Below are 21082 nucleotides of genomic sequence, written 5' to 3' on the forward strand. Positions count from 1 at the left end.
CAGATTTATGAAACTGCAAAAAAGGTTTTAATAGGAAAAAGAAACACAACCAGAAAGAGTATAAAACAGCTGTCAGAAATAGGAAAGTATTTCTTTGGCACTTAGTGCACTTTCCCACAGAGCTGATGTAGTGTTAATGCATAATTCCCTCAGAGAAAATGACACTGCTCTAACACATAAATAACAACAGGATTGTAGCTACACACAAACATTTCCTTTGGTTGATCAAGGCCAGCAGGGTTTGTTTTTTTTTAGTTTCAGTGCAGTTGTTTGTCACAATACACACACACTTAACACCACACAGTCCATTAAACTATTCCTTAATGGTGAAAAGCAGCCAGCAGTAGCAGTATAATAGAAACATTAATGTTGTTTATGCAGGAGTACACTGTAGGAAGTAATATGAGTGTCCAGCCAGCAGCCATTTTGATTTTTAGCAGGAAAAGCAAAGGTGTTACTGATAACACTAATAATGAATGTTTAATTGAAGTCACACCTGTGCCTGTTTTCACTGACTGTGACCTGTCAAAATGTTTGCCATGAAAAAAGGCTTATATTGAAGATCAGGCAGTGACAATTGGTCATGTACAGCTGTACTTTACAGGCAAAAGGTTCAGTTCAAATAATATGAGCCTCTGCTATGTGTGTGTCTGATTATAAAAGGTACAAGTGGGTGAATGAAAAGACATTTAAATCCACAAATGTGATCCTCACGTTGTTTACATCCAAAAATACTGCTGCCTTAAATTAGGAGTTTGACATCCATATCTTAGTGCAAAGGGAGTTGTTTTCATTTGTTGTTCATGCTCATCCATTGTTAACACCTGAGTGTAAACAATGTTCAGATGGGAACTGAACTTAATCTCAGTTCAGCAATGAACACTTTTCAAAATGACCACATTTAGCACCACTAAACCACAATACAATGCACAAAGAAATGTCCTATACAGCTTGTGCATAGTAGTGTGAGTTTCAGTTGTATGGGATGGATTTCTTCCCATTCTAGTCTGGGGTCTATCTGACTGCACTCTGTTCCTTAACACTGCAGGAAGAGGCGGGAAGAAAAAACTGATTTAAGTCATTTAATGAACGGCTTGTCTTAGCCAGTGTAACTTGCTATCTTAAGAATATGTTTGCGGATTTATCTGACTGTTAAACAGCCTTTCTGTCTGGAAACTGAGTGACATTGTAAACGTTCACCCCTCACATCAAAGCCCAAAGAGAAAATCAGCAATTTTATATCACAGCACACAGGAGTTGTTTATCCTCTGCTGCCACCATTACAAAGTTCATATTATTTTTTGATTTTGGTGCTTTGTTCAGATTTACTTCAGTGACAAGTTAACAAATGAGGCAACAGTAGACCAGCAGCTCCAGTGTCCCCACAAACCAAAAATGGTACATTTCTCTAGGGACTGAGTGGTTGATAAAGCAAATTATTCCCTTTTAGGATTCAAAAAGCAAATCAAAATGTTGTAGCCCCCTTCCCTGTCTCCTGCAGCTGTAAAGGTTAACCATCTGTGTTTATGAGCTGTGGTAGTGGTGGACAGTACTGGCCACAGCCTGCTTGTATCTGTGCTCCACCTGGACGCTGACACTGTCACTCAGATCCTCTGCTGTGTCTCCAAAACCGTGATAGTGTCCGTAATACTGGAAGTCACTGCAGTCTTCTCCCATCAGCCCCCTCCAGCCTGGCCGCTGGGACACACAGCTGCTGGGGCTCCTGCTCAGGTGCAGAGAGCCACACATGTCGGGTGAGGAGTTATGGGTCGGCGTTGCTGCTGGCAGCTGCTTATCTGGAGGGGATGGTGTTGAGGGGAAGCTTCTGGGCAGCTCAGGGTCGTCCTGGGCAGCGCGAGACAGTGTGTGATGATGGTCATGATGGTCATGATGGTTGGTGTCATCACCTGATCAGGAGTTAAAAGCAAACAACTTGGTAAGCTTGCAATCTTAGTTTCATCAGCATAATGTCAATAATCCCACAGAAACTTCACTCCCACCTGCGTGGAGTTTGTGTGCAGACTCTGTGTTCATGCTCTCCACCTCCTCGCCTTCACTGCTGCCGTTCATCTGCACCAACATGTCTGCAGCAGAAGACACAAACAACATCATACAGCTGATCGACACTCCACAACAAAGTGACACTCGCTGTCTTCTTACTCTCTGCTCTCCTTGCTTTCTTCACATGTCCACAGTCCATGGTGGGCGTCAGCCTCTTTCTGCTGAGCCGGCCCTGACCACAGGGTGCGTTTCCATTCTGCACATCATTTATATGGAGATTGCCTAGCTGCAGCAGGTGCTTGTGTGCATTGGAGATGAAGCTAAAACAGTCGAGGAAGCCGTGTGTGTGGGCCAGGTCTGCTGCTGTCTGCCCCCTGTTGTTCCTTAAACTGAGGGAGAAAAAGAGAGTGAGACAAACTAATTCCTGTTGGGGCGTAACAGTCATCTCTAAGCTGTCTGTATCCTATGATCTTACTATGATCAATCTCAGATTCTGACACATATTTAGTGCAGCCTGAGCCATGTGTGCCTTACTCCTAGAAGAAGCCTATGACAGGCAGACACTTGCTTAGTGTATACATGGCTGCCAGCTGGGACACATGAAAAAAAAAAGGGTTTTAGGCACGATTTTAAAATCTATGCCTGCTTGTATCTAAAATATCTTGAGAATAATGTTTGCTATTTTGTCTCACTGTTGGAAATCCCTTTCCAACTAGAAAGTGAAGTCTGTGTTGCTTTTTAAATGTCTTGGTCACTCTGCACTAAACTACATTGAAAACATGTGTGATTTTACATCACAGCAAACAGGAGTTGTTGATCCACCGTTGCCTCCATGACTAAGCTCAAATGTGTTATTTTGTGACTTCACTCAGAGTCACCTGCGTGACAAAAAGTCACCAAAAAAAAAGCACCAGTAGACTAGCAGCTCCTGTGTCCCCATGAACTAAAAACACAGATTTGCTCACTGGATTTTGGTGCAGAAGACTTAAGTGGTTAACAAAGGCTTTTGAATGGTGAGATAAAGCAGCTAACATATTCTTTAGACATAATGGACTCGAGCTGGTGTATATTTCATTAGTTGAGCATTTTCTTTTCGTGTTTTAAATGAGAGTGAGCTCATGCTGCACAGACAGTGTGTCAGTACCTAACACAACCACACCTCAAATAATATAACCACCCCTTTAATACCAACCATGTTAATACAATCAAAACAAATTACAGTTAAAAAATAATTTGAAGCAAAAGTTAAAAAGAAGCATTTGAATTTATACATGATCTCCTGACACATTTATCATCCCTGTCAATCTTTGGCTAACTCCTGAGGCATGTCCAGTTAGTTCAGTTTGTTAGCACTGTGTCTGTGAACAGTTAGTTGTAAGCTAGGCATGCATGTCTGCACAATATCTACAATAATTATCATCTGTGTTTTTCTTAGCATTGAAACCATTCACGACAGGAAGTACCTCGCCAGCGTGCCAGCTGCCAGAAACTGTAGGGAAGCGATTGTGAACACACATTGCCACAACTGTAAGACGCTGGCTGATGCATGCGTGCCACACTCTGCAGTGCCTATACGGACTGCTTCCTCTTTCTGCCATTACTTGAGACAATCATGTTCAAATTGAATAGCTGTAAAACATCAGAACGTGCAAGGTGTTGGTCTTTGCCAGCACAGTTTGGTTTATCTTTACACAATATAAGCACATGATCCACAAGCAAATATTAAGAAGTTAACACAAGTTAGGACCAATAACACAGTGTCAGGTTAAATTATTGTACACTCTTAATTCATGATGCTATACGTGAGAGGCTGAAAAACTCATGATGTGTATTTACTGATATGGAATTCATCTCCAAATCCACCACTAAAATGTAACAAGTTGAAATTCTGAACATTGAGGCATAATAATGTAGCAGCATTGTCAATTTTAATTATGACAATCTTGAATGGAAAATTGTGCTCCAATGTGAGAGCTCCATCCAAGTGGTTTATATTAAAGTGCCACAAGGGGGAGCCTACAACTTGTGATGCAAAGAAACAATTTGTTTCTTGCCAAAAGGTAAGGTGAGGGGATTTCAGTGTTTCAAGCACATTTTCCACATTTAATTATCTAAATAATTCTGTCATTCTGTCGACCTGCTGTTTTTATTGGTGACAATATTCAGATTCTAATTAGAAATACCATTTTCCACATCTTCTGAAACAATTGATCTCTCACACTCAAACAATTTAAATGTTTTAAATATCGGTGCATTGTCACAATAATGTGTCAGAGTGTCATACATGAGCTTTTCTGCCTTTGCAAAATGTCAACATTCACGGTAACTAATCTGTGCAGATAGACACTGAAGAAAAACCTAAATAACATTATTATCAGTGTGAACTATATTAATTCATTAAATATGTTTCACTTAGACAAATCTGTCAATCAGCTGTTTGGACAACAACAGCCTATAAAACATAAAGAATATCTGGAATACATAATTGCTTAAAGAAGTTTTTGCACAGTGTACAATGTAATCCCTGAATCTTCATATATATACTCAGAAAAAATTTAATGTCAACACAACAGTGAGAGGAAATGTATAGAACTAGGACAATCCTAAATACCTAAGAATTGCATGTTTATCAGTTAAAAAAAACAGCTGCTGCACTGAGGTTAAACAGCAGGATACTTACTGTGGTTTAGCTCCTGCTACCAACAGAACTTGGATACACTCCAGGCTACCTGAGCGAGCCGCCTTGTGGATGGGAGCCTCACCTACAATGTCCTGAAAACACAATGATAAAATCTCAGAATGTTTAATTTAGATTGGTAGTAGTGAATACCTAGCATTGTAACATTCAGATGGTATACCACTGCTGCTGGACAGTTCTGGATAACTGACCTGCCCGTTGACGTCCGCTCCAGCTTGAGTTAGCCACACCACACAGTGAGGATGTCCTCCAAATGCTGCAGTGTGCATTGGTGTCTGGTTGAGGTGACTGGTCACCACATTCACCTCACAACCCATCTGCACCAGGTGCATCACACACTCCATCTGCATGGGAAGTAATACAGAATGCAAAGCAGGACAATAAACTCACTAGGTTTCCATCAGCCATCAGCCCGCTTATAAAATTGTGTAATTCTTGATATATTGTGCACAGGTGTTATACTTGTGGCAGGTGTAACAGTTGGCATAATGTTTGAAGGTTATGGCAAAAATGCAAAAAAAAATCATGTCACCATGTTGTACCTCTGTCTACCTCTTATGCAGTGACTTGGACTTATTTGCTTCAATATTCAATATTCACTTAGCAGTTTATTATGACTTTTGCCTCATAATACTTTATATTTATTACTTTATACGGTTGCACCTGTTCTTTTTGTCTTGACACAAGTGCCAGTTTGAGTGCATATTTGAATATGGTTTAAATAATAACAATACAAATTATATATACATTTCCTGTTTATGATTTGGCGCCTGCATCGCCATTGGCTACATCTGAACCAATCGAAATGCTCCAAACACTCACTTGATTTTCTTTCACTCTAGACAACTTTATTATACGGTAACAACTTGACATAAGGATATTCAATTGTATAGCCAACTTACCCAACTAACATTATTTACATTAAATATGCACATCGGTCACTCTTCGCCATTTTAGTTGAGAAAAAGCCTTACGCCTTGATAGGCCGGCTACAGTTTGTGAAGCTAAGTTTTGTGGCCTTTGAGAATACCTTTTATGTAACTGAAACCGTGACTATCAGAGTTTGAATTTGTTTAAAATATTAACAGGTACCTGTCCATAATGAGCAGCCCAGTGTAAGGGAGTCCAGCCGTGGCAGGAGTCCTCAGTCGTGAGAGGAGCCCTGGTCATAAGCTGTCCTGACAGCGACACCAAAGCCCCGACATCTCCATCCCGGCAGGCGCGATGGATGGGGAACCGGCTCACGAACACCTCATCACCGGACAAGTCTGGTCCTTGTCCCGCAGACATGAGTGAGCTGTGGCAGACAGACGCGTTTCTCTCCGCCGCCCCCGGTCCCATAAATGACAAATTTCAAAAAACAAACGTTCAAACACAAAGGAAGAGGAGATCAGCTCATCCGAGCGGCTGGAAAATCTCAAAACCAGGACTGGAAGAGCTGGGCAACCAGGAGTGTTGGAATAGTTCTTCTTTCGTAATCTGTGGCAGTCTACACGCTCCAAAGACGCATTACTGCCCCCCTCGGGTTATTTTTGGATTTACATTTATAGTGTAGAATCAATTTACTCTATAAATGAGGCCGTGATGAGAACATGTGTTGCAGCGGTCTGTATCTCAAATTATCGCCAGATTCTACACAGTTTGTTAGCACTGACACAGGGCTAATAACATACTATTGCTGAAAAGCCATCCGTAGATACACCCGTTACTGCGCCCCGTAGAGGTCGGATGTACAGTATACCCTCAACATACAAGTAAGTAGGAGTCATAATTGAATGTCTTTTAATGGGTCGAAAAACTCCAGGCTCCCTCATAAACATTGTAAATTAGTTTGTAATGATGCTAGTTTTGCAACAACCATTTTAACTCTGTCTGAAATACAGTTCTTAATGCTTTAGAAAAGTAGCTTAATTGGAGTTTAGCTTTGTTAGTTGCATAGCAGTAACGTGTCACGTGGTTTAGCCAACACTGAAATACCTTAACATTTATTTGATATATTGCTTCGATATTTGCAAATTAGTATGCCAGCAGTCAAAAAGGTGCAGTATTGAAAACAATAAATCCAACAAACATGATACTAGCAATCATGTACATTAACATTTGTAGCATTAGCACACTGAGAAATATTGGCATTAGTATAACATATAAATGTTCACAATCCACTCAGGAAAATAGGACGTGCAGAAAAAGAAGAGAAAGATGATAAAAAAACACACCAGCAAGAAAATGTCTGCACCAGTAGGTGGGAATCCTCTGTTTCAGAGTCATAAAGCAAAGGTAGGCATTGTCACATGTCACATACTGTAAGACATCATTGCTTTCTTGATTAACTGATTAGTTGTTTTGTCCATAAAATGTCAGAACATTGTTAAAACCTGAAAACATCCTTAAATGTCCTATTATGTCCACAAATCAGATACTCAGTTATAGAGGAGCAATGGAATTACAGAAGTTGTCTTTATGATTTTTGTGAAAATAAACCAACACTCAATTACCAATCATTTAATTGTTGCAGGTTTAGTTTGTAGGTGGACAGGGGTCATGCAACATGATCTCCTTTGAGCTTGACTTGAGTTTTCTCTTGATTTCTCCAAGGATGACTTTGTCAGCGTGCGGAAGAGAGATTTAGAGAGGCTGACCACAGAAGTCATGCAGCTGAGGGAGTTCCTACCCAGAGTCCTGAACAGTGACCTCATTGAAACGCTGCATAAAGCCCAAACAGTTCACACAGGTGTGTCGATGCAGAGTCAGACTATTGTTTATATCAGGGTTGCCAGGTTTGTGCACCAAAACCAGCCTGATACCGAATCATGTACACTGTTTCTGAAGTGTGGTTGTCTGTGGCACTGACTGTGTGTGTGTGTGTGTGTGTGTGTGTGTGTGTGTAGTGAGAGAGCACCTTGTGCAGGAGCAGGAGCAGCTGCGTCAGGAGTGTCTGCACCTTCAGTCTCGACTGGATGCAGTGCAGACTGAATGTCAGAAAGAGAGAGAGGTAACCCTTTTTTAAAGGCATAGTTGTGGTCACTGAACTAATATAACACACTGAAGAATATCACAATACCATTTAAAAAACGTTTTGTGTGTGTACAGGAGAAGCTGCTGCTGCGTGAACAGCTGTGGCAGAGCGGTGCAGAGCTGCAGCAGCAGGCAGACTTCTGCTCTGCTCTGGGGTCTGCCACCTGTGGTCTGCTGTGGAAATGCTCTACCAGTGAGGACACAGTTGAATGCTGGCTGGCTGATGTGAGTTGTCTCCCCCTGTCTGTGTGTGTGTGTAGAGGTTGTCCGTATTAGTATGATGCAGTTATCTCTACATGGGAACCAAATATGACAAATGCAACGCTCTAAACAGATGTGTTTCCCCACTTCCCGTGTGTGTGCTGATGGTGCAGGCAAACCTGCAGTCCTTTCTGTTCATAGCTACTCAGACTCTGGAGAGCTTTGTCAGCTCTTTAGACATGGAGGAGAAAACTCAAACTGAGGACCACAACTCCAATGAGCACCAGTTTGTGTTGGCTCTGGCTGGAATCATAACTAGTGAGTTCACAGGCTCTGTGTGACAATTGTTTTCATTGTAGATGTATCTGCCGATTATTTTCTCAATCAATCATTCAGTATTTTAGTCAATAAGATGCAGAGAATGTTGTAAAATGTTGATCCTTGTTTCAGATATTCAGTTTATTGTAGACGGGCAAAGAAACAACATTATTTCATTTAAAAAAAATTAACTCACCTGCTTTGTGTTTATTTCCCATGAATCAGACCTAGCTGCTGTATCATGTGGACGGAACTTCCTGTCCACCTCGGCTCAAACCCTCCTGGACAATCTGATGAAGCTTCTGACGCAGATAAAGCACGGTGTCTTCCCCAAACTGAAAGTGTACGTGTACAAAATATAAGCAGACTAAAAGGGGCAAAAATTGACCACTTCTTTTCAAAATGAAGTGAAATGTTCAAGTGAATTAAGTTAATTAAAACCTAGGCTATCGATATGTGGGCAGTGGGTGTCAGTGCATTGCTTGTGTTTTCATGACACTGTCTCTGCTGTTGTTTTGCTGCAGGCTGATGTTGATGGCGCTGTACAATGTCAGCATCAATGTGAACGGGCTGAAGCACATTAGTCAGAACCCAGGACTCATGCCTCTCATCTGGACCCAGCTGAACGGTGAGAGACGCACCCGTCTAATTTAGAACCACCACACTTCAGTACAAAGAATTCATGCGTAACATCTATGTGTCGTTCTGAAACTCTCTCATCTCATCTGTTAAAATAATCTGTGTGACAGATGGACATTGGGAGGTTTGTCTCCACTCTTTGCGTCTCCTGCAGTCGGTCTTGTTGGAGGAAGAGGCGCTGCTCCTGCTAGGCTCCACCCTGCTCAACCCAGACCTCCAGGCTCGCGTCAGGGAGCTCACCACAAGTGAGAAGCCGAGCCTGAAACTGGCGGCCCAGCAGGCACTGGAGGATCTGCACGCCCTCCATCAGGTACTACACTGTTTTTTTGCCCAAGTCAAAGCAAAGTCTAAATCTAATGACAGTTTTAAGCGGACATGGGAAGTGTTGATCTCTTCACTTTTGAGAAGAGATGACATGTTTCAGCTCTGTGTTCGACGTCATCTGAAAACATGTATTACATCACCATTCACGTACAATATAAAGAGATCAAATATTAAATTAACTTTAATAATAACAAATTATATACAAAAGTGACTTAGATGAACATTTATCAAAAATTGATTAACTTTTTGGATGAAAAAAAGGTTTTTTAGTGCACTAGTGTTAGGGCTATGGATTTTAGTACTAAGTCTGAAGAGGGTCTTTGTGTGTTTTCAGGGTTGGGGAAGTAAACAGAACACCGTGTGATGCAGACTCAGCATCTTCAGGCCTGTTATCAGCACTTCATGTGCAAAGTGTGAAATGTAGAGATGGAAGATTTAGTTTGAGTTTATCTTACATTTGTACATTTTTTGAGCATTCAAATAAAAGTTTGTTTCCGTTTTATTGTGAATGTGACAACACAATATGTTCGTGATATATTAAATGTAGCTGTCTTTCTAAGATATTTAAAATGTCTCTCACTGCTTTATTGAAACAGTGTGTCACGGGCAGAGAGTCAGAATCTAGGTCACAGGTTTCTCTGCTAATCAGGAGTGATTGGGTGAACCTGTGTTCTCCCACAGCTGAGGACACTCAAAACACTAACTCTACTTAAATTCGACACACAAAACACTTACAAATGAAAACACAGTAGTGAAGTGAAATATAACAAAGAAAAAATGATCAAATCAATTAAATATACTTCATTGTCCCCATAGGGAAGCAAATACTAGACAGATGGACAACAAAGGTTTTAATTCACAGAATATAAACAAGATCATTATTTCACCTGTCTAAAGATAAGATATGATATTCTTTTAGCCCTTTAACACCTAATCCTAAAAATGCCTGCACTTTTTTGCTTAATTTAACCATAAAAGGACCAGAGAATATTATTTTGCCCATTTATTGGTTATTTACGATTTACTGCATGTCAAAATACTGTTGTAACAATTTAAAATCTGTGAACCCAGATTTTGCATGTTAAATTTGAACCGTATAAAACATATTTACAATAACTTGAGTCAACTGAGTCTCTCAATGTCTCTTTGTCTCTCAAAAACAGGCCAAAAAATTGAAACTATGTTCAGGTGTTCTTCCCTCTCTCTTCTCTTTGGCGACAACAGCGTTGATTCTCTGGCTTCCTGAAACAGCATGTGTGACAATGCCGTAATAACAACATGTTGGCTTTGACGTGCAACTTCTCAGCTTTCAGAACCCGTTGGAATTTTTCTGATAGCACAAAACGTTGCGCTTGTGCAAACGTGTCGTCAGCGATACACTAGGTTTAAAGGGTTATAGTTATCACATTATTAAATGTATTACATTCAACAGTATAGTGTCTAGCGTTAATTATAGTTATTTATGTGTGACCAATATCGCTCATTTAAATTTGGGACCTTGCAGTCGGAATTGTCTGGGCTATTCGAAGTGTCAGTTTATTGCACATCATGTTTTACATAGTTTTGAATAGCCACTGCATACTACATACCTGTTTTTGTTGGCGTGGTGTTGCAAAAGCCGCTGACTCATTATGCAAACAAACTGCATTTAGCAAAATCTGCTGACTCATTGTAATGCAGGCACACTGTTTTCAGGGAGTCTTTATTGTTGAGGTCAGACATGATATTCACCCACACATCTTGTACTTGCTTAACTTTTACCTGTGGATTCAATTCTGCCAAATTGATCCTCTCAGGTAGCCCACAGTGCTGTGTGAGTGAGAGGGGCAGTGGCTACAGTAGAGAGGCGAAAGCCAATGTGTGCTTCTTTTACAGATGTCTTGATACGGGCACTGCACTTACTCATGCCTGTAGCAAGACATCTGCCAAGTTTGAAATCAATTTGACCGTCGGTTCGAGAGATATGCGAATAACAGACAGACCTTCCTGGAATTTATAGATAGTTGCTGGATTGTTAGGGAGGCTTCCTCCTCCAGAACGCCTATATTGACACGGTTGGTCCAGAAAGGAGGTATCCCGGGTGTACCAGGATGCCTAGAACACACTGGAGTAGTGACCCAGCTGATCAGGGAGGCACGTGAGGGGAAAGGAGACCTTGTTGTGCTTTGGCTCGACCTTGCCAATGCATATGGCTCCATGCCCCACAAGCTGGTTGACACTACCCTGGACCGACACCATGTACCCAGGAAGATCAAGGACCTCATCCTGAATTACTATGGGAACTTCAGGCTCAGGGTTATATCTGGGAGTGTTACATCTGATTGGCATCGGCTGGAAAAGGGGATTATAACTGGGTGCACTATCTCAGTTAGCCTCTTCACCCTTGCCATGAACATGGTAGTCAAGGCAGCTGAAATGGATGACCTTACTGTCACCACAACATCAGGTGACAGACAAGTCTTGCTTCCTGGTGGATGGTGAGGTAATCCCATCTATCATCGAGAAACCGGTCAAGAGCCTGGGAAAGGTCTTTCACTGCAGTCAAATCATCAATCCAAACAACCATCAGGGACTTTGAATCTTGGCTGTTGGCAGTAGACAAATCATACCCGGGAAATTCAAGGCATGGATTTACCAGCATGGAGTCCTACCCTGGGTACTCTGGCCTTTGTTGGTGTACGAGGTGGCCCTGTCAACAGTGGAAACCCTGGAGAAGAAGATCAGCAGCTACCTCCGCAGGTGGCTGGGCTTGCCTCGCAGCCTCTGCAGTGCAGCACTGTACGGGAAGACCAATAAGCTCCAGCTCCCAATCAGCAGCCTTGACGAGGAGTTCAGAGTCTCTCGGACGAGAGAGGCTATGCTCTGGCGGGACTCTAAGGACTCAAGAGTTGCATCAGCAGGCATCATGGTGCGTACAGGCAGGAAATGGAAAGCCCAGGAAGGCCTGGAGGTAGCCGAGTCCCGGCTGAGACACAGAGCTTTGGTGGGCACAGTGGCAACGGGGCGTGCAGGGTGAGGTGATTTTCCTCAGCTCCACTATGAGAAGGCACATGGGCAGGACAAACGCCAGCTAGTCCTGAAAGAGGTGCGGGCAGGCGTCGAAGAGGAGCAGGCCAGCAGGATGATGGGCATGCAGCAGCAGGGAGCATGGACAAGGTGGGAGGGGGCGCTGGACATGAAGGTGACCTGGGCTGAACTTTGGCAGGCAGAACCTCAGCGCATCAAGTTCATCATCACAGCTGTGTATGACATCCTTCCTAACCCAGCTAATCTTCATGGCATGGCCGACTCACCAGCGTGTGCTTTGTGCTCCGGGAGAGGTTCACTCGCGCACATCCTCAGCAGCTGCCCAAAAGCACTGGGGGAGGCATGACCAATGTTGAAGGTAGCTGCTGGAGCCATCTCCAAAGCCGTTGCCCATATCACCATCAACAAGCACCAGCAAGGAAAGAGAAACATCACCCTTGTCAGGGCTGGAGAGCAGCCCCAGCCACTTATATTGAAGTGGGAGTTTGTGTTATGCCAACAGAGGCTTGGTAATGTATTGTTATTATATTATTATATCACTATCTTGACATGAGACAAGATGTCTAAGATGTTGGATGTCATCAAATGTCATCTGTGATGTCTTTACCTGGTTTAACAGATTGTTGCAGTCGCTCATACTGTGGCGTGTAGTCAACTATTCTGATATTTATGATCTTAAATGTTGATTACAAATACACTGAATAGACACAAAGTTATGTAAGAGAACTCAAACTCTGTTAGCAGCTCTTTTTTAAGCATGATTATTTGTGTCAGAGGAGAATTTGACCATATTTATATGCAATTACAATAGTGTTAGTGTTTCCTAAACATTAAACATTAAAAAGCCAAAGAAATACACCAGATCTTCCATAAAATTCAAGGTTACAAGTGAGTTTTATATATGTAGTACAAATCATGAACAGTTGGAATACAGAAATCTGCAGTATTTTCTTTTATTTGATAGTATATACTGTATATTACAGTATTTACAATGCAGTGTCACAAACCTCTAAAAAGACAACTTATTGAGCTCAGGTAAACAACCTGTTTCCAGCTTTATTATTTTTAAATTATTTATTATGTATAAAGCTGCTTGCATTGCAGTTTATTCGCCTTATCCAGGTCACAGGTTTCTTTGCTAATCAGGGTTCACTGGCTGCACCTGTGTGTTTACTCCCACAGCTGAGTGCAATCAGCCCGTGGCTGCAGCAGAGCCTTTATAAGCAGGTCTCAGATGTGCATGTGTCTCCGGGGAGTCAACATGTTCTGCTGGGGTTCTGTGTAGCTGTTGTGAATGAAGTTGTGTAGTGGGTTTACTTTAAATGTGGTGGTCATGGTGCAGAGTTTTGTTAGATTTGTTGTTCAAACTGTGACCACTGACTGTTTATCGTCACTTTCTGTTGTGTATATATGATACAACATGGATTAAAATAGTATTTCCTGCCCATAAATTGCCACCAAGTGACCCAAAATGACAAATTGAAAGTGTTTTTTGGAGGTTTTTGTCAATATATTCCCAAAAATCTAAACAACTGACATGTGTCAAGTGTTGCCTGCTATTGGGAGTTTTAAGCTGTTAATGGGAACATGTGTAGCCTTCTGTCTGGCCTTTACCTCCATTTTGTTCATAGATTTAATATCAAGTGCTGTAGCTTTTTCTGTTGTATTGAGTGGCAGCATCCTGTCATCTCAGCTGATACCAGTCCAACAGCACCACCATGTGGCTGCAGCCTGTATGTGTTTTTCACTGTGGGCCTGAAATATATACAGCAGGAAACTAATTCTGATATGTTTTGATTCTTTTAACCAACATGACATAAGTGTTGGTTAATGTAGGAGACCACCAGACAACTGGACATGTTTTAAGGATGTGCTAAAACATTTACAAAGATGGGAATTGTGTTTGTGATGTTCACAAGTAATTAAAGGTAAATAGAGGTCAAATGTTTAGAGAATTTTTATTTTGCTCCTGGAAATGTACAACAGTGACTAACAATCCTAAACAAATCACTCATTTACAGATTTTTAACCACTAATGTGAAGTGTCTGCATAAGGGGAACATGCATGGATTATTTTCAGAAATCAAATACAAACAAACCGATCAGCTAAAGCTGATTTATATGCATTATAAAAAATAAATCAGTGTTTGTCAAACAGTGTGTACAGCAGTGATTGCAGGATCACAGGTTCAGTGTTTTAATTCCTTGCTCACATTCAGGTTTTTCAGTTTTAAATGACTATTTTAATTGTATCTTTGAATGTCCACTCTCACGTGCTTACTTATGCCTTTCATATCCTTATGAAAGAAGGATTAGAGACAAAAACAATGATTCAGATTACATACAGTACATGGTTTGTACATGTTTATTTATTTTCCTGGTGATCATTTAGGGATTCCTTCTCTTTTATCAAAGAAAGACAAAGTGACAGGATAAACCAAACAAATCCACTAAAGAATGTCATGGACAGACATGCAAACAATACAATTTATGTGGAGACTCACTTTAAAATATATAAGATATATAAATCTCAAAGAACAAATGTGTGCATCACACCTATATATTATTTGAATTAGTAAACCAGTCTTTTTTGAGAGAGAGAGAGAGATGAATGATTTATTGAATAAATCTTAAGTAAAAGGCTGTAAAAAAAGAGCTAATTTATTTGCCCAAAAACATCACTAACTCATCCATAACGTCAATAAAATTAGAGCAATTATCATTATACACAGTAGGTAGCATGGAGGAGTGAAGGAAACATGTTTACTTAATGATCTGTAACAAAAGATTAATGACTCTAAAGGATTATTATACTAAGGTTCTGTATAATAATCTGTGTGTAACAGGTGTTCTGTTTTTGGTTGGATGCAGTTGTCATGGATACAGTTTTTTTTTTGGTCAATTTACACTTCGTAGATGAGGTGCGATGTGGGAGAAAAGTGTCTGCGCTGCTGATTAGAGCTGTGTTTACAGGATCTTGGTGTTGCGGGAGTGAGCGTGCAGTATTCGGAGGGTGACAATGAGTTTGACGGCTTTTCTAAACCAAGGATAGAAGAGGGCGTAAATGAGGGGGTTCATACAGGAGTTGAGCAACATTACCCAAGTCAGTGCAGCGAAATAAGACAAGCTGGTGGAGGTGTTCTCACCTGCGAGGGCGGGGTAGTAATACGGACAGAAACACATTAGAAACACGGCTATCACAACGCCCAGAGTCGTAGCCGCCTTCCTCTCTGATCTTTTCACGGCGGGAGCAGCAGAGACAGCGACGGCTACTCTCCGCATGGCTCTCACCTGAGAAATGGCAACCACAAACACCCGTACATACAGAACAACCATGATAGTGCAGGGCCCGACAAAAGAGATGAGGAGGTCAAATATGCCTGAGATGTGGCTGATGACCACCACACACTCCCCATGGCAGGAGCTGAACCTGTTGGGCCACGTGATGTGGTCTTTCAGGATCAGACCATTGTAGAGGACCGAACAGGCCCAGCATAAACAGATTGAAGTCTTCACTCTGTTCAGTGTGATCTTAGAGGAATAGAGGAGTGGGTCACAAATGGCCATGTAGCGATCTATGGATATGAGCACCATGTTGCCCAAAGAGCCAGAGAGCAGACTGTAGGACAGGAGAGACATCAGGGCACACATGAGTCTCCCCAGCAGCCAGCATGTCTCCATGTAGCGCAGGCCCTCGATGGGCATCACCAGCAGCCCCACCACCAGGTCAGACACGGCCATAGACAGGAGCAGGGCGTTGGTCGGGGTGTGGAGCTGCCGGAAGTGAGAAATGGAGATGATGACGAGCAGGTTGAGGGTGACGGTGAGCAGCGAGATGCAGCTCAGCAGAGTGTAGAGGAGGGAGATCTCAGAGTGAGGCCGCAGCTGCCGCCTGCACGACAAGTTAACGCCATGGAAGCAGAGCGGGGGGGCCACAGTGTTGTCCATCAGAGGAGAGAAAGCAACTAAACTCCTGAACAGGCGGCACATTTATCCTCTTCAGCCACAGGGTTAGGGTTAACCCTTCAGTCACTTTTCCAAGAGCCCAAAGAGATGATGCAACTTCTCTCCATCATTAAATCATCATCATCATCTCTTGTCTGTTTCCTAAGTAACTTCACATTCTTTTTTTCTGTTTGTTTGTTTCAATCCTATAAACACTCTCTTTGCAATTCTTTGAACCCTTATTCACACATTTGATGTGTAGAAGCAAATTAAAACAAACACGGGCATAGGAAGCCAGCAACCACTTTCTTTCTTTCCTGTCACACTCGCTTATTTACCTACTAGGTGTGTAGGAACCAATTAAAACAGACATGAACACAGGATCATACAGGGAGTTTGGTATCTTTTAATACATTTCAGTTGAGTAAGATTTTGTCCTGAATGATTTGATAAAATTATCTTTATTTTCTGACAGAGATTGCTTCAGCTCAATATTCACTGTTGTAGATTTAAAATGTGACGAAAGTGAGATAACACTGGACTATGAATGACAACTGAAATCCAAGGGTGAGAATGTGTTTTTATATTTCGGATCACTAACTTTTAGTAGAACACTTAACTCGAAACATTTGCGATTTGCTGTGTGTATTGTGACAAATTTAGATTTGCCATTCACTCACACAGTCATACTGCACATCTATGCATGGCCGGATCACCCAATGGGCATTATGAGCACAGGCACATGGGGCCCGTGCACACATGGGGCGCAGCCAAAAGTGTAGGAAAAAGAACAATATTTCCCCTTAAATAATTTGTGTTCATATTTCAAACGACCTCTACAACCAATAGAAATCACACTAAATGTATTTACCTAAAGGGAATACTTTCAATTGTGGAAACCATGGTAACTGCCAAGTCCCTAGGGGTGTGTATGACTGAGCGGACATGACCGTGGGAGAGTTTGGCTAACGCAGAGAAAATGAGTGAGAAGTGGTTGCTCCGAGCATGAAGGCCCTCGTATACTTCCACGCACATGCTGTGCACGTCCCATATCGCGGACCCTGGTGTAGTAACAGACTTCACCATCGGGTGGCGGTGCAAGTCTGGACGCATTCCTACCGAAGAAGAATGGAGCGATGCTACAGCACCCTTGGACACGTCTGGTTCGAGCAGCTCATCAGCTGAAAGGCTCGTTGGGCAGGGTAGTTAGGAGTGTCGGCCGGTTCGAGGGTTGCCAGGTCGCGGCTCGGATGACTGAGGAGGAAACAGGCCCCCTCCAAGAATTTGTGCCCAGGGGTCCTGGCCCTCTTAATCCGGGCCTGCATCTATGTGCAGCCCATTTTCTATCACTCATCTTTCATACACATTCACACACTGCCGGCACAGCTGTCAGGAGCAACATAGGGTGCCTTGCCCAAGGACACATCGGCATTTAGACTAGCAGATCCGGGAATCAAACCCACAACCTGCCAGTTGAAAGACGATTCACTTGACCTGTGTTGATGGGAGTTCAGATTTAACCAGTGATTCCTGTCTCTGCACTAAAGTCACAGCTTCAGCATCCTATTTGTTAAAAAAAATTTTAATCTAAAAACAAACCAACTCCTCTTAAAGTAGATGTTATGTTTTTTGAGTCTATTCAGTATTTCGGGCAAGAACATAAAAAGTGTGTATTTGACACATTTGCCTGTTTTTTGTTTGTGTGTTTTGCTCACTGTTGCATCATATGGGTTTATTTAGTTTAACACCTCGGCGTGTCCCGGTGCCTCAGCGGTTTAGAGGTGTCGCTTCACAAGCATCAAAACAAGGAAACGCACTCATTTCTGCTAATGAGACGACACGCACGCGTAACCTCCAACTGTAACTTAAGTCATCCTACTTCAGTGTCGGGTGAGAAGTTCTAATTTGATCTCAGAGGTATTCCTCTCATGTGCACAGGTTTGTTTTTTTGACTTTAATCCCTGCAGTAGTGACGAAAAGGCTTCTTTATATTTTGGAATAAATCTTAATTGTGTGGTTATATAATATTGTAAAATGAGTTTTGGTTTATTGTTGATTTGATGCATTTCAATGTCAAAAGCTCTACCACTGACGTGTTTTAGGAACTTTACAGACAATATTACGGTAGAGTATTAGGGCCACATGTAAAAAAAGATTAATAATTTACATAATGACATTATTATGATTAGTTTTTTCTTTAATCTAAGAATTCTGACTAATCTCAGAACTAATTCCTTTTTTCCCCCTTAGAATTCTTACTTTAATATTTGAAGTCTGACTCCCTTCTAATTCTGACTTTTTTCATCAGAATTCTGAATTTAACTTACTGACTTTAATCTTAGAATTCTGTCTTTATTCTCAGAATTCATGCTGTTTTTATTCATACTCTTCCATAGAATACATATGACCTTTTCAGCTGAATTAGTAGTTTTGACCGTCTGACTGTGAAATGATGTTTTAAAGGCAGACATTTTTTGGGCTGCAACTCAAATCGATGAATCTGTCAATCATTTCCTTGATTCATCGATGAGTTGTTTGATTCATAAAATGTCAGGCTGTTGGAAAATGTTAATTGGTGTTTGCCAAAGCTCAAACCGACGATGATCTCAAATGTCTTGTTTTGGCCGCAAATTATTCCCGTTGAATGATTTTGTTACTTTGAAGCAAAGAAACAAGAAAAAGTTGACATTTAAGAAGTTTTAATTATTAAAAAAAAAACACTCAAACCGATCATATCAATCATCAAAACAGTTGGTGATTCATTTAATAACGCATCATTATTGTAGCCCTAATCATTTTGGGAGACGTTGTCAATTCCCACATTTCAGAGGAAAATAGACGTTCTCTCTGCCTTTATACCGACAAGACTCTTCTATTTGGATGAAGTCGATTCTCTGCTCTGTCTTTGTTTGAGCTGATTGGCAGGTGTCCATTGAAATGCAGCAAAAAGAACTTCCTGTCTGCACACTGAAAGCTGCAGACGCTGTGAATGACCCAGGTAAATGTCAGGAAACCTTTGCAGAATGGCTTTTTGTTCGATGAGAGAAGGTTCAAGAAGGACCCAGAGGGGCCTGAGCCATTATTTTACAGTATAAAGTAGAGATATGTCATGGTTCACAAGGTGATTCACTGTCAGTTCTGCACCTTTTTTTTTTTTTAACACATCTTCACTCCTTTCAAAGTCTGCGTTTGTACACTTGAGATGTTACACGGCCATTTGTATTTTAGGATTTCAAACTAACCTTCTTGTTTTAATGACTTCCACTTGCGTCGAGGTACAAATAACAGCAGATAATGATTTATTTTATTCCGCAGTCCTCCCTGAACAGTACCCTTCCCTTTCCCATGTCAGTATTTGAACTTTTCCTTCCTTGCAAGATGTTGACGTGATTAAATTCTTAAGCCATCAGTTAATTATAATCTTATTTACCACGCGTATTAAGTGAGGGTTTTCTGAGTTGCGATGAGGGGAGCGGTCTGGTTCCAGTGCTCACTCACAGTTCTAATTAAAGGACGTCAAAATGGGATTATTTTGTGATGAGTTGTTTATGGAAAACGGTCGGAAATTTCCACTGAAAAAGGTTTCTAACACTGTAGTTGAGCTTCTTTTAGATTTTGGATTTAGATTTTATGGATATAATACATGGAAGACATAGTGAGACTAGTCAGTTTAGAGGTCCAGTGTGTAACATTTAGGATAGTTTATTTATTTATTTATATAGTGTCTTTATTGGTGTACAGAAATACTTTAGACAAGGGTCTTGCTTTATCGAGGCCGCCATCTTGTGCCGCCGTGTTTCTACAGCGGCTGGAATGGACAATGTTTTGTGAAGAAGTGCCTTTGCCCATTTTCCACTCTTGAACTTTCAATACATGGCAGTTATTTACCATTTACTGCATGTGAAAAGAGTGCAATAAGAGTTTAAAGCCAGGAAAAAAACCACTTTAGTTGTACATGACTCAGATTGTTTTTGCATTTTAATTTGTGAAATTTGAACAGTATAAAACATTATTTCTAATCGCGAACGCCACCACACGATACAAGCATCAAGATGCTCCTTTGATCTCAAACACATCACTAAACCTCAGTGGTGATTTTATCTCCCGATGGGACCATCTTCATGGCATTTTTGGATAAAATTTGCTGCTGTGTAATACATTACCGTAATAGCCACATATTGGCTTTGATTTGTTGGAATTCGTCCGATAGCACAAACTGTCGCGTAATTACGGTAATGTAAAGAGCGCTTGCCCAAACGTGTCACATTTGCTGTCCGAGCATGACCAGTGTCCCTGGCCCCCTAACAAAGATATTTGAAAATAATTGAGTCACCCAGGCAGCATTGTGGATTTAGCTCAGTCAAGCAACCATAAGGTTTTAAACATTTGTCTCCCTCTGTAGGACACCAAGCACTGTTCACAAAGCTGAGAGAACGAGTGTAACGTAAGATCAGGTTATCTGGTTGAAACAAGGAGAGGAAGAAGACAAAGAGGAAAGACAGTAGCTGACCCCCCCCCTCCCCCCCAACACCCTCCAATCATCCTCAGACATTTCAATTAGTGTGCAGGCAGACACCTCAGCGTGGCTGCCATCACCATCTTAATCCTCCAGAGAGACAAAAAAGAGCATTAGTGGTCATGTGGCAGCCAGATTTGTCCCATTATTCATTACAATTAATTGCCTCCCCGACGTACTCCCGGCCTTTCCCCAGGAAGCGGCATCGTCGCTGCAGACTGTAATATGAGCACAGGACTTAAAGCTGTCATTCAAATCTCACTGTGACCTTTAGAGAGAAAAGGCATGTTTTTCACCCAGTTTGCAGGGATGAAATTCAGCGTGTGTACTCGTGTTCTTCTGTCCTTGTGTGGGAGTCACTCCGAGTGAGGCGGCTTTGTTCTGGCGCAACCTGACCC

The 21082-nt window shown here is 41.6% G+C and overlaps 3 protein-coding genes and 1 pseudogene across 3 annotated transcripts; 2 read left to right on the plus strand and 2 right to left on the minus strand.

Moving 5' to 3' along the window:
* Window positions 1-1345: 1345 nt before the first annotated feature.
* On the minus strand, window positions 1346-6131 carry LOC122760514 (ankyrin repeat domain-containing protein 10-like). The gene is made up of 6 exons (XM_044015593.1): window positions 5792-6131; window positions 4891-5043; window positions 4682-4773; window positions 2161-2390; window positions 2001-2084; window positions 1346-1907 (listed from the first exon to the last, which is right to left on the minus strand). Exons 1-6 carry the CDS (start codon window positions 6038-6040, stop codon window positions 1525-1527), a joined length of 1191 nt encoding a protein of 396 aa, XP_043871528.1. The 5' UTR covers window positions 6041-6131; the 3' UTR covers window positions 1346-1524.
* Window positions 6132-6294: 163 nt separating this feature from the next.
* LOC122760522 (heat shock transcription factor 2 binding protein) lies at window positions 6295-10253 on the plus strand. Its single transcript, XM_044015604.1, has 10 exons — window positions 6295-6453; window positions 6867-6976; window positions 7295-7430; window positions 7588-7691; window positions 7790-7939; window positions 8089-8233; window positions 8459-8576; window positions 8758-8861; window positions 8983-9182; window positions 9531-10253. Exons 2-10 carry the CDS (start codon window positions 6899-6901, stop codon window positions 9558-9560), a joined length of 1065 nt encoding a protein of 354 aa, XP_043871539.1. The 5' UTR covers window positions 6295-6453; window positions 6867-6898; the 3' UTR covers window positions 9561-10253.
* Window positions 10254-11100: 847 nt separating this feature from the next.
* On the plus strand, window positions 11101-12569 carry LOC122765398 (annotated as a pseudogene).
* Window positions 12570-14819: 2250 nt separating this feature from the next.
* On the minus strand, window positions 14820-16171 carry LOC122765312 (trace amine-associated receptor 13c-like). Its single transcript, XM_044019491.1, has one exon. It carries the CDS (start codon window positions 16169-16171, stop codon window positions 15191-15193), a length of 981 nt encoding a protein of 326 aa, XP_043875426.1. The 3' UTR covers window positions 14820-15190.
* Window positions 16172-21082: the final 4911 nt, after the last annotated feature.

Source organism: Solea senegalensis, linkage group LG2 (assembly GCF_019176455.1).
Source record: "Solea senegalensis isolate Sse05_10M linkage group LG2, IFAPA_SoseM_1, whole genome shotgun sequence".
NCBI lineage: Eukaryota > Metazoa > Chordata > Actinopteri > Pleuronectiformes > Soleidae > Solea > Solea senegalensis.